At 44.8% G+C, this 13,827-nt stretch overlaps 1 protein-coding gene and 1 long non-coding RNA gene across 4 annotated transcripts; both read left to right on the top strand.

The window, feature by feature from the left end:
- The first annotated feature begins 11 nt into the window (after positions 1–11).
- Positions 12–2,941, top strand: LOC123157278 (putative glycerol-3-phosphate transporter 5). Its single transcript, XM_044575536.1, has 2 exons — positions 12–1,314; positions 2,251–2,941. The coding sequence occupies exons 1-2, from the start codon at positions 363–365 to the stop codon at positions 2,766–2,768; spliced, it is 1,470 nt and encodes a 489-aa protein (XP_044431471.1). The 5' UTR covers positions 12–362; the 3' UTR covers positions 2,769–2,941.
- A 2,662-nt stretch (positions 2,942–5,603) lies between these two features.
- On the top strand, positions 5,604–8,089 carry LOC123157383 (uncharacterized). 3 transcript variants are annotated; one of them, XR_006478965.1, is made up of 5 exons: positions 5,604–5,764; positions 6,236–6,550; positions 6,704–6,879; positions 7,287–7,412; positions 7,864–8,089. It is a non-coding gene; the product is annotated as an uncharacterized lncRNA (long non-coding RNA). The 3 variants fall into 3 exon arrangements; XR_006478966.1 differs by having other exon boundaries at positions 5,605–5,764; positions 6,251–6,550; XR_006478964.1 differs by having other exon boundaries at positions 5,606–5,764; positions 6,275–6,550.
- Positions 8,090–13,827: the final 5,738 nt, after the last annotated feature.

The following is a 13,827-nucleotide window of genomic DNA, read 5'->3' as shown; positions in this document are numbered from 1 at the left end:
CGCTGGTAGTTTTAGTTGTGAGGGTTGACAACTTCTTCATAACAACATGATAGTCAGAAAAAAAGACAATTTTTGTTTAAGATTTTGCAAAGCAACTAAAACTAGTACTAGGAAAAAGTGTTCGTTTGTCATCCCCTCCCAGCTGAGTTCGCCAGATAACATTACGTTAATTTAGCAAACAAGAAAAAACTGGTTTCCTCATCACAAGGAAAAGTCAATTCCCTCGTTCGTACTTCTCCTCCCAGTCGTCTTCTTTCTTCTTCCCTTTGCCTGCGCCAGATCCCACCTCGCCGCCTCCGATGACCACACACCCCTCGGCTCCTCCCTAGCCCCCGCCGCCTCCTCCCCCACCTCCTCCTCCGATGGAACCCGCGGCGGCGCCAGCCTCCCCCGCGCTTCCCCACGGAGGCCATGGCGCCGCCAGCGCCGGCGGCGGCACCGCGCGGGGCGTCCGGCGGCGCCAGTACGCGGTGCTGGCGCTCACCTTCGCGGCGTACGCGGCGTTCCACGCCTCCCGCAAGCCGCCCAGCATCGTCAAGGCGGTCCTCTCCGCGGGCTGGGCGCCCTTCACCGGGCCCGAGGGGACCCACCGCCTGGGCGAGCTCGACGTCGCCTTCCTCGCCGCCTACGCCGCCGCCATGTTCGCCGCGGGCCACCTGGCTGACCGCGCCGACCTCCGCCTCCTCCTCGGCGCCGCCATGCTCGCCTCGGGGGCCGCCTCGGCGGCGCTCGGCGCGGCCTACTTCCTGGGCGTCCACAGCCTCCCCTTCTTCCTCGCCGCGCAGGTCGCCAGCGGCGTCGTCCAGTCCGCCGGGTGGCCCTGCGTCGTCGCCGTCGTGGGCAACTGGTTCGGCCACGCCTCCCGCCGCGGGACCATCATGGGGGTGTGGAACTCGCACACCTCCGTCGGCAACATCGCCGGCTCCGTCCTCGCCGCCGCCGTGCTCGAGTTCGGCTGGGGGTGGTCCTTCTTGGTGCCCGCATTCGTCATTGCGGCGCTCGGGGTCGTAGTGCTGGTGTTCCTGGTCGCTCACCCGAGTGATGCTGGCTTGGACCTGGAAGCAATGGAGGTTGAGATGAATGGGGATGCTGGGGAGGAGGTGGAGCTTCTTGTAGAGGACAAGAAAGATGTTGAAGTGGATGATGATGATGATGAACTGGGATTGGAAATGGGGACCCAATTACCTACGGCCATTGGGTTCTTGGAGGCATGGAGATTGCCCGGTGTCGCGCCCTATGCGTTCTGCCTCTTCTTCTCCAAGCTTGTTGCTTATACCTTCCTCTACTGGTTGCCATTCTACATCCGGAACAATGGTACGTGCTTCTTATATTCAGTTAATTTATCCTGCCGCAACAGCAGCGAAATATCACCTTGTTATCTGCACTAGACATCTAGTGAATTTGGGCAAAGAAGAAGAAGAAATGGGCAAGGATTAGTTTGAATTGCTCTGAACTGTTAGACCATTCATCCTACCTTAGCAACTTGATATAGCAGTATTTTCACTTTAATGTCACGGCTAGCTTGTCGCTTATTGGACAGCATAATCTTCAGTTCCATGCGCAATCAGAAATTTAAGTTCTACAAAAACTTTTGTTTTATACTCCCTCCGTTCATAAATCTAAGATGTTTTGGATATTTCAATATGGACTACATACGGACTGAAATGAGTGAACAAACATACTAAAACGTGTCTATATACATCCGATTCAGAAAAAAGTTGGAACATCTTATATTTGTGAACCGAGGGAGTACAATGTAATGTGATGGGGCTAATTGATGTCTAGAGATTCTTAGGGATCTTCTTCGAATTTATTTTTGGTATTATTTTCAGCATTTCTGGCTATATGCAGCTATTTAGCTTAGCGGTGTAGTTTGTTGAGCAGTTCATTATAAGAGGTTAAAATGTTACATATTGAACTGAAAACCTCTTTTTGTTGAGTGAAATGAATGCTATCGGCACCTGCTCCCCATGCATCATTTATCTGCCTAGATATGATAACAGTTGACACCCATGGGTGTCTTTATTTATCTGCTTATAATATTGTGTAAACTACCCACAATTCCTTCATTTTGCTTGCGTAGTACTAATGGTAAGGAGAAAATTACAAGTTTTTTTAGTGTAAGGAGAAAATTACAAGTGATAAGTGCCATTCGGAGGTTATTGCTACTTTGTTGCAAGCATTGCTGTTCAGTGAAGAACTTCTCCAAGGTATCATTGCTGACTTATGTTACATGTCACGATGTTGCAGCTGTAGCAGGACAGTTCTTGTCACACAAGGCTTCAGGAATTCTGTCAATTGTATTCGACATCGGAGGAGTTTTGGGAGGGATTTCTGCTGGTTTCCTCTCTGACGCAATCGGTGCCCGTGCCATAACATCAGCTCTGTTCCTTCTCCTCTCGATCCCTGCTCTTATCCTTTACCGGACATTCGGAAGCATATCCATGGGCCACAACATCGCCCTCATGTTCATCTCTGGCTACTTCGTGAACGGCCCATACTCCCTCATCACCACCGCCGTCGCAACCGATCTTGGCACCCAGGACGCGATCAAGGGGAATTCACGAGCACTAGCCACTGTCTCTGCGATAATCGATGGCACCGGCTCTGTCGGCGCAGCATTGGGGCCCTTGCTGACGGGGTACATCTCGACAAGAGGATGGAACAGCGTGTTCTTCATGCTGATCATGTCCATATCGCTCGCCCTCGTGTTTTTGATACGCATAGCTAGGGACGAGATAGTCGCCAAGATCGGTGCCAGGCGTTAGGTTTTTATTTGCTGGCGCTTCGGAACTGCGAGAGGCTTTTTTTCACGGGAGTTGTAAAAGTCTGTAGGAGATAGGTTACGGCCATTTCTTGGTTCATGTAAATTGGTTGGTTGGTTGGATGCACATATGTACACCCGTGGAAATGGAAGGCTGGATACAGATGTTGCTTTTTCTATTTGCGCCATAGTACCTCTCAGCAAGGGGATTAACAAAACGTCATCACGTCATAGAAGATCGTTCAACTACCAAAAGATTGCTGTGTGCAAAGCAATGCTAAGGATATCTGTAACTGGTACCGTATCGGTCGGGTGCTGAGTAGGGATGAAGAGGTGAATTTTCCAGTTAATCGACCGATAAATCGGTTAATCAGCGATTCGGTGACCCACGATGGTGCAAAGTATGATCTTGCGTGATCTTGAAATCGAGAAATAAGATCGCCAGTGAACCTCCCGGCTCCTCAGCCGCTTGGGGTTCTTGGTCGTTGGATCGAAGCGCTTGATGCGATCCGAGCCGTCGGATCTAGCCCTGGAGTGACCTCGTCCGTCGGATAAAAAAAAGTTACTGCTGCAATGAACAGTTTCACCCCGTTCGTGCCACCGCGCGTAAATAGCCTGCCCCGTCGAGGGCATTTTCGTCATTTCACTCGCAAGGGTATAAAAGGGCCGAAGACAGCCCTAGACGGCTCCCCTCCCCCTCCCGTGCGCCTCCTCTCCCCCTCTCTCTTGTTCTCCTCCCTCCTGCGTGCCTCCTCTCCTCCCGCCCACATCGCCGCCGCTGCCGCAACCGCCGCCACCGCCACGCGCCTCCTCTCCTCCCGCCCACATCGCCGCCGTCCCGCTCGCCGCCGCCTCCTCTCCTCCCCCGCGCCCTGCTTCTCCCACCTCGCCGCCGCCTCCTCTCCCCTCCCGCGCCCCCCTCGCCCTGCCCGTCCGAGCTCAATGTCGAGGGGCGCGCCGGGTCCGGGCGAGGCGGCTCGATGGTGAGCGCGATGGATCTCGAGCTAGCTCGGGCGTGTGGACGCGTTGGTGAGCACGCCAGCGGCCATGGCGAGCTCGAGCCCGGGATAAACCTAGCGCCATGGTCGCAATGGACGCCGGCGCTGCACCTGCGCTGCCGGTTGGTCCTCCCCGACACCGTCCGGGCCCTCCTGCACCGCATCACCCTCCTACCGCGCCTACTAGACCTACAGGTCCCTCTCCCCCTCTCTCTCGTTCCCCTCCCTCCTGCACTGCGGCCAGGATCTCTCTTCCTTACATCCTATCTCATGAATCATGCATATTTGAGATTTTTTTTTGGTATCTTAGTTGTGCAGTCATCACCGAGAAAGACTAACATATGTAGTTTACCATGTTTGGACTGCACCCCTGATTTAGTTTGTCTCTGCTTAATGTTACATCCACACATAACAAGAATGCCAAGTAAGCAATGTTGTTGTTGACTGTGACAATGTGCATGTTAGATTTGATTCATTATATTTAGCCTCTAGATTGGGATTTTTTTTTTTTGCATTTTTAGGTATGCTTCCTGATGGTATGCAAATGATGTTGTACTATAGGAAGATAAATATAACCAGTTCTTTTGCATAGCTACGACTTCTAGAACAGGTTATGTTTTTCGGTTTCCACATTGTTAGCTCTTGGCGCTTGATTCCCTTTACCAATGGGAACTTTACATGCTTTCAAAGTTGAGATTTGATTTCCCAAAGTTGAGGTTCGATTTCCTAATGCTTTTGGTGTTGGTGATGGTACAGGTGTTGGTGATGGTACAGGTTCAATGATGGTGCCAGAAGGATAATTGCAACTCCATCAATACAGATACTTACTCATGACAACGGCCATGACTGGCACCTTTGAGATCCGTCTCCATTACAAATTCTACAAAACATTAACATCTCCGTCACACCTCTTCGCTCATGCAGGTAAATGATTGCAATGCCTCTAGGGATATCCCAAGAAATATTTAGCTATCCATCGCAGGTAAATGTATTTTATAGAGATGTGCATGTGCCTTTCATCATCGATTTTGTGTGAATATCCTTTGTCAGCAATTTAGTTTTTAGTGGTAACTTTTCAGAACAAGTTTGGGCCAATCAAGGCCAGTGTTCTCTGAAACCTTGTGTTGCCTTTTAGGCATGATCTTACTGTTGCATCTTTTGTTATGATGATGATGATGAATTATGTAAGAAACTATGGGTTTTCATATATGCAATACCTCCTGCTTCAATCATTGCTCTTAATGAGTTTATGTTTTCATTTTCTCATTCTTGGCCGTATATTGATTGCACATACATCTATAGTTTTTTATGCGGCCAACGTCGTCCTGTTTTTGCATGAGTGACAGAAATTATGCTGATCATTTCATTTTTGGCCATGAGCTGACCTTTTCTCACATTGCTCCTTCTCCCCTTAATGTGCACGACTTTCATTGTCAGGCAGGACGTCGACAACAAGGGGCAATGAAAGCATGATATTATCTGAAACAATTTTAAGGGGAGAAGGAGCTAAATTTGTCTGAACTTACTAGAGCCTCAAGTAGTCAAAATCTGCAATTTTAAGTGCACGTTTGGAGCCAGTGGTAGGAGCAGGTGTTCCTTTAAGTATTCTGTTCTTATGTTTTATTTGTAAAATCTGAAACAATTTTTATTTGCACCTTCTATCCCTCCTTTTGGAACCGGCAATAATCAACATTGATAATTAAATTTCTGTATATTTAATTGATTATTGTTTCGCCTCCATTTACTTTTGATAGAGGAGGGCATGTTAGTAATTTCTGTAAATTTCTGTATATTTAATTGATTATTGTTTCGCCTGACCATTGATTTTTTGAATTCTTTAAAAGAGTATTCTTCTTGGCTTGCAGGTCGCCGCTGGAGCCGGACAAGATCATGGCTTGCCTTACCTGGTGACATACTGGCTAGGAAGAGTGCAAGCTGCGGCCCACACGTACCAGATGGTGTCGTCAAGGATGTTGTCGTACTGACTGCCGATGATCTACAGGTAATCAGTTTTTCCTTAGCTTCTGTTATTAGTCTTTTTTTCCCTATGAATTGTTCGACTCGTGGTTGCTTCTACAAAATAGCTCATCTTTTAGCTTGAAATGTTGCCATGAAACTTATGCACGTTATTCATTTATGATGGTGGTTTGGGTACCAAGCTCAGTTGTTAAACAATTTATGCTGGTGGTTTGGGTACCAAGCCCAGTTGTTTTTTATAAATGATTACATGGTACAATATATCAAACCAGATTTTCACTTCTTTAATGGAGCTTTTTAGCATTCATATTTTTTTAATAGCTGCTCCTATATTTTTGTCAGTGCTTGCTGTACTTTGTTTAAATGTTTCTTCTTGGTAGGATCAATTCTAAATAGTGGATGTAAGAATGCCTTTTCAAGCTTAAGCATTTGATTTTTGGCGATGCGGTGTTTTCTCCTTACAGATGACCTTCTGCTTTCTTATTTTAATAAATAGACAAGCTGAATGCAGTTGCCGCCACTCATGTCGCTACAGGAGGAGTGCGCGCAGGGGGAGTGGCGGGTCAAGGTGCTCTCATCGGCGCCGCTGCTGACCGGCAGATCCAGGCGCACCCTCTCGGTGCGCGCAGGGGGGTGACAGGCCAAGGTGCGCTCGCCGACGCCACCCACTGACTGGCGGATCCAGGTGCGCCCACTCTGTGCGTGCAGGGGGGTTGACAGGCCAAGGTGCGCTCGCCGGCGCCACCCACTGACTGGAGAATCCAGGAGCACCCACTATGACAACCTCCCGGGCATGACATCGCTGGAGAAGGTGAGAACCACGCACTCCGTCCACCATCGTTCACCAGCAGTAGCAGGACGAACCATCACCGTAGCCACCAGGCTGAACCATAAGACGCCTCAACAGCATATGCCAACAGTGTGCTTTCCTATGATTGGATTATTAACCGTACTATTTGTTCAGGTGATGGGGGAGCCGCCAACTTGGGCCTGCTGAAGAACGACGACTTTGCAGGAGGGGATGGAGTCGGGGAAGCTCCTGTGACGGTGGGAGCGGCGGTTCCACAACGAGATGGTCGTTCGTCACCTCTGAGTTGGAGGATGGCCAAGGCCAAGATTGTTTTTCACCACCGAGCTGCGGTAAGTAAGGAATGGCTAGATTTCAGAACCGTAGAAATTGTTGGTTCAAATATATATTTGGATTTGCAATGATACATATTGGATCACATCAGGCAGAGGTTTCTGTAGCATACAAGTCAGATTTAGAATTTCAAGCTCAACAACAAAGAAACGAAAGTAAACCCATCAGAAATTCAGTAAAGGTTCAATGTGTTCTTTGTATGGACAAAAAATATATATGTTGTGGGGATGGGGAGGTGCAAAATGGGGATGCATATTTCTTTCTTTAACATGTAAATCTACGAGAATATATCAATCATGCTTGCATACATTTTAGCCTCCAAATGATATGACAGATTATACTGGTTCATTTGTGTTATCTGACTTGTGACGGTTCATAACTTTAATGCTTTGATTTTGCCTTATAGGGGAGGTGCAAAGCAGTAGCAGGACGAACCTTCGCCATAGCCGGCAGGCTGAGTTTGTACTTGGTATTAAAGGATTTGGAGTAGGCTACATTTGTGATGACGGGATTGGTTATGCATGATCTATTGGTAATGAAACACTTTCCTTGGCTGTACCTAATCTTGTATGTTCCATTCTTTTTTCCTTTTGAGTGGATTGCTATATGGAATACCATCTACCTCTAATGAATTTATATGTTACTTGCTACCTTTTTTAATTCGATAGATCCAATAACTATACCAATGAATAGACTTTTTTGTGACTGATATATGATTCAGTGATATAAATGCTATATATTTTGCATCTGATATGCAAGGTTACTTGAATGTCCTCTCGTATTTTTTTTGCCTTTGTAGCTTTGTATAGAAAATAGCCTACTTAGGCAATTTTGGTTTAGCATGTATGTGGTTTGCTTACTCACTATTGACCTCGGTGTCACTATGCCTGCTTCTAATACTCTTTAGCACTGAAATATATGCTATGTTACTCTTAATCAGGCTTCTTTTATACCGAACATTATGTGATGCTGCACGTACTCAGGCTAAATCCTTTTGTTTTATCATGAGGACAACAATAGTGGTTACTTCTCATCCGAGCTTGAGTTGTGGTGAATTCAACCGATGTTTCGACCGCATACGAGATGTCGTTCTTTTGGTTTATCAACTAATATTATCATATATGGACGTGATGCCTGTACAGAGGCGTTTTGAATCAGTGTGGTAGTAGACTACCTATCATTGTTGTAAATTATGTGTGATAACCGTTATGAGACCGTCCTATGGATTTACTACTCCATGGTTATTGTAAATTATGAACGAATTATGATGCAGTTACATTGTTGGTTTTCTAATCTACTCCCTCTGCCTGTGTTAATGCATATACTAAACTTTGGATTCCTACCACCTTATCATTATCTGGTTGACCAAAATGTTGAGACCGGTACCCACGCGCCGAGGCGCGATCCTGATCTAGTATCTTGAAATTTCAGGACGTGTGTACAATGCCAACGGTGTGGCGTCAGCCTTGTTTTAGCCGTGTCACATGATTTTCGTCGACGAGTAGCAGAGTAAACTGCAAAAAACCACCACAATTGCGTCTTTGGTGCAAAAAACCACCGTTTTCATAAAAGTTTGCAGCAACCATCGTTTTTTAGTAATTTTGTTGCACGAAGCACTAACTGGTCGCTTGACCGCGTTTTGACAGAAAACCTGACAGGCCGGGCCCAGCCGTCAGGCCACGTGGCATGGGGCAGATGGCGCGTGCCTGACGGCCGTTCCCCGCCTCTTCCTCTCTTCCCCCCTCCCCCACTTCCTCTCTTACCAGTGACCTAGTTCATCTTCCCAAACGCCACCGCCGCCATTGCCAGCTGAAATCAGTCGTCGGCGGCCACCGCAACAATGGTATCATGGAATGACGGCAAGACGAGCTCGGATTTGGTGTCGCCGCTGCCACACGAGGTCGATGAGGAACCATATGTGAGTATCATTACCTCTCTGGCTAGGGTTAGGGTTTGTGATTTCCGATTTTCAGATGAGAGATTGCATTTGTTTTGATTTTCTCCACTTTGCTCTGCTTAGCGCCCAGCAACAATAGAGGACAGGGATTGGTCAGGCATTGATGCCACTGGAAAGCACCTTTGCAAGCATGGGAATGCTCCTGAGAGGCATGTTGTGTTCGATGGGCTGAACACTGACCGTAGATTTTATGGTTGCGCAGAGAAGGTTAGTAGCAAATAAGATTTAGATATAAATATAGCTCTGTTATTTTGTTGGAATTCTTAGACATAGCACTGTTTTTTTAGATTAGAATTAATTGATTAGATATAGGTAATGTAATGGCTCTGTTTTAGGAATGATGTAGATGTTAACTTTATAGAACCGAGAGATGCTCTGTTTTAGTGTACTGAAATGTGTATAAATGATTTACATATAGGTAATGCAATTCAATGCTCTGTTTTTTGTATTAAAGTAACCAAAAACATTCTGCACTTCTTTATAATTCACTTCTCTACTTATTGTATTGTTAACTAAAAGGAAAAAATTGGTTGCGGGAGGGTAACAATTGTGGTGTTGTGGAATGGGTGGACAATGAATGGCCTTATGCACTAAAGAGTCCATTGACAAAACTCTGGGCTTTGTATAAGGAAGCCAAGGCAGGCAGAATTAGAGATAATTTAGCTAATGAGGAGAAGATATCCAAGTTAGAAGCAAAAATGAAGATGGTATAGGAAAAGTACAACCATCACATTCAGCTTACCAAGGACTTTTGTGAATCTGTTTAGAAGTCTGTGCATAAGGAGAATTATAGGAAAATAATGATGGATGTGGATGAGGAGAAGATACCTCTAGATGCAGCTGACAAGATGATCAACTTAGAGAAAGAGAACTTTGATCTGAAGAAGAAGGTTGAAGTGGCTGAAGAGGTTGCCGCTGAGTTCAAAAAGGAGAAGAAAAAATTGAATATAACTTACATGAGCTTTGGAAGGTTGGAGAGGAGAACAAGAGGAAGCTGAAGATGATGAAGGCAATCTTGGAGGAGTGAAGATGATGATGCGGTGCTTAAATTATTATGTATGTTTAAGACTATTGTGCCATGTTGTTTGAGGCTATGTTGAACTAGTTTGGCCTGTGGTTTGTGATGCTACATGTTGAACTATGTTGTCTTGTTGTTTGTGATGCTACATGTTGAACTATGATGTATTGTTGTTTGTGATGCTATATGTTGAATTATGATGTATGTTTGAGACTAAGTTGGTTTGCGCCTATCTTGTCGTGTCATATTGTCGAACCCAAATATAGGGTTGAGCCTATCTTGTCGTGTTGTGTTGTCGACGGCTCCCAAATATAGGTTGATGCCTACCTTCTCGTGTCATGTTGTCGATGGCACCCAAACATAGGGTTGATGCCTATTTTGTTGTGTCATGTTGTCGATGGCACCCAAATATAGGGTTGAGCCCTATCTTGTCGTGTTGTGATGTCGATGGCCCCCAAATATAGGGTTGAGCCTACCTTGTCGTATCGTGTTGTCGATGGGTCCCCCCTCTTCCTATCTTCCCAGTGACCTAGTTCATCTTCCCAAACACCGCCGCCGCCGTTGCCAGCTGAAATCAGTCGCCGGCAGCCACCGCAGTCATGGTGTCATGGAATGACGGCGAGACGAGCTCGGATTCGGTGTTGCCGCTACCAGACGAGGTCGATGAGGAACCACACGTGAGTATCATTACCTCTCTGGCTAGGGTTAGGATTTGCGTTTTCTGATTTTCAGATAAGAGATTACATTTGTTTTGATCTTCTCCACTTTGTTCTGCTTAGCGCCCAACAACAATAGAGGACAAGGATTGGTCAGGCATTGATGCCACTGGAAAGCACCTTTGCAAGGATGGGAATGCTCCTGAGAGGCTTGTTGTGTTCGATGGGCTGAACACTGGCCGTAGATTTTATGGTTGCACCGAGAAGGTTAGTAGCCAATAAGATTTAGATATAAATATAGCTCTGTTATATTGTTGGAATTCTTAGACATAGCTCTGTTTTTTAGATTAGAATTAATTGATTAGATATAGGTGATGTAATGGCTCTGTTTAGGAATGATGTAGATATTAACTTTATAGAACTGAGAGATGCTCTGTTTTATTGTATTGAAATATGTATAAATGTTTTACATATAGGTAATGCAATTCAATGCTCTGTTTTTTGTATTAAAGTAAGCAAAAAAATTTGCACTTCTTTATAATCCACTTCTCTGTTTATTATATTGTTAACTAAAAGGAAAAAATGGTTGCAGGAGGGTAATAATTGTGGTGTTGTGGAATGGGTGGACAATGAATGGCCTTATGCACTAAAGAATTCATTGACAAAACTCTGGGCTTTGTATAAGGAAGCCAAGGCAGTCAGAATTAGAGATAATTTAACTAATGAGGAGAAGATCTCCAAGTTAGAAGCAGAAATGAAGATGTTATAGGAAAAGTACAACCAACACATTCAGCTTACCAAGGATTTTTGTGAATCTATTCAGAAGTGTGTGCACAAGGAGAATTATAGGAAAATAATGATGGATGTGGATGAGGAGAAGATACCTCTAGATGCAGCTGACAACATGATCAACTTAGAGAAAGAGAACTTTGATCTGAAGAAGAAGGTTGAAGTGGCTGAAGAGGTTGTTGCTTAGCTCAAAAAGGAAAAGAAAAAACTTGAATATAACTTACATGATCTTTGGAAGTTTGGAGAGGAGAACAAGAGGAAGCTGAAGATGATGAAGGCAATCTTGGAGGAGTGAAGATGATGATGCAGTGCTTAAATTATTATGTATGTTTTAGACTATTGTGTCATGTTGTTTGTGATGCTACATGTTGAACTATGTTGCCTTGTTGTTTGTGATGCTACATGTTGAACTATGATGTCTTGTTGCTTGCGATGCTATATGTTGAATTATGATGTATGTTTGAGACTAAGTAGGTTTGAGCCTATCTTGTTGTGTCATATTGTCGAACCCAAATATAGGGTTGAGCCTATCTTGTCGTTTTGTGTTGTCGACGGCACCAAAATATAGGTTGATGCCTACCTTCTCGTGTCGTGTTGTCGATGGCTCCCAAACATAGGGTTGATGCCTATTTTGTCGTGTCGTGTTGTCGATGGCACCCAAATATAGGGTTGAGCCCTATCTTGTCGTGCCGTCATGTCGATGGCCCCCAAATATAGGGTTGAGCCTACCTTATCGTATCGTGTTGTCGATGCCCCCCACTTCCTCTCTTCCAAGTGACCTAGTTCATCTTCCCAAACGCCGCCGCCGCCGTTGCCAGCTGAAATCAGTCGCTGACGGCCACCGCAGCCATGGTGTCGTGGAATGATGGCGAGACGACCTCATATTCGGTGTTGTCGATGCCACACGAGGTCGATAAGGAACCATACGTGAGTATCATTACCTCTCTGGCTAGGGTTAGGGTTTGCGATTTCCGATTTTCAGATGAGAGATTGCATTTGTTTTGATTTTCTCCACTTTGCTCTTCTTAGCACCCAACAACAATAGAGGACAGAGATTGGTCAGGCATTGATGCCACTGGAAAGCACCTTTGCAAGCATGGGAATGCTCCTGAGAGACTTGTTGTGTTCGACGGGCTCAACACTGGCCGTAGATTTTATGGTTGCGCCGAGAAGGTTAGTAGCAAATAAGATTTACATATAAACATAGCTCTATTATTTTGTTGGAATTCTTAGACATAGCTCTATTTTTTTAGATTAGATATAGGTAATGTAATGGCTCTATTTTAGGAATGATCCATGTAGATATTAACTTTATAGAACTGAGAGATGCTCTGTTTTATTGTATTGAAATATGTATAAATGATTTACATATAGGTAATGCAATCCAATGCTCTGTTTTTTGTATTAAAGTAACCAAAAAAATTATGCACTTCTTTATAATTCACTTCTCTGTTTATTCTATTGTTAACTAAAAGGAAAAAAATTGGTTGCAGTAGGGTAAGAATTGTGGTATTGTGGAATGGGTGGACAATGAATGGCCTTATGCACTAAAGAATTCACTGACAAAACTCTGGGCTTTGTATAACGAAGCCAAGCGAGGCAGAATTAGAGATAATTTAGCTAATGAGGAGAAGGTCTCCAAGTTAGAAACAGAAATGAAGATGACATAGGAAAAGTACAACCAGCACATTTAGCTTACCAAGGACTTTTGTGAATCTGTTCAGAACTCTGTGCACAAGGAGAATTATAGGAAAATAATGATGGATGTGGATGAGGAGAAGATACCTCTACATGCAGCTGACAAGATGATCAACTTAGAGAAAGAGAACTTTGATCTGAAGAAGAAGGTTGAAGTGGCTGAAGAGGTTGCTGCTGAGCTCAAAAAGGAGAAGAAGAAACTTGAATATGACTTAGAAGACCTTTGGAAGGTTGGAGAGGAGAATAGGAGGAAGCTGAAGATGATGAAGGCAATCTTGGAGGAGTGAAGATGATGATGCAATGCTTAAATTATTATGTATGTTCTAGACTATTGTGCCATGTTGTTTGAGGCTATGCTGAACTAGTTTGGCTTGTTGTTTGTGATGCTACATGTTGAACTATGTTGTCTTGTTGTTTGTGATGCTACATGTTGATCTATGATGTCTTGTTGTTTGTGATGCTATATTTTGAATTATGATGTATGTCTGAGACTAAGTTGGTTTGAGCCTATATTGTTGTGTCATATTGTCGAACCCAAATATAGGGTTTTGCCTATCTTGTCGTGTTGTGTTGTCGATGACACCCAAATATAGGTTGATGCCTACCTTCTCGTGTCGCGTTGTTGATGGCTCCCAAACATAGGGTTGATGCCTATTTTGTCATGTCGTGTTGTCGATGGCACCCAAATATATGGTTGACCCTATCTTGTAGTGTTGTGATGTCGATGGCCCCCCAAAATAGGGATGAGCCTACTTTGTCGTATCGTGTTGTCGATGGGTTCCCCCCTCTTCCTCTCTTCCTGGTGACCTAGTTCATCTTCCCAAACGCC

The sequence above is a fragment of the Triticum aestivum genome, chromosome 7B (assembly GCF_018294505.1).
Source record: "Triticum aestivum cultivar Chinese Spring chromosome 7B, IWGSC CS RefSeq v2.1, whole genome shotgun sequence".
Lineage (NCBI taxonomy): Eukaryota > Viridiplantae > Streptophyta > Magnoliopsida > Poales > Poaceae > Triticum > Triticum aestivum.
The sequence above is the reverse complement of the archived record's forward strand: the minus strand, read 5'-3'. Positions and strand labels throughout refer to the sequence as shown.

What these genes read in the sequence shown, in the direction of transcription:
- LOC123157278 (XM_044575536.1), top strand. Translation starts at nt 363, where the DNA reads ATGGAACCCGCGGCGGCGCCAGCCTCCCCCGCGCTTCCCCACGGAGGC. An exon ending in ATTCTACATCCGGAACAATG is followed by an intron (nt 1,315 to 2,250) that starts GTACGTGCTTCT and finishes ACGATGTTGCAG; the next exon opens with CTGTAGCAGGACAGTTCTTG.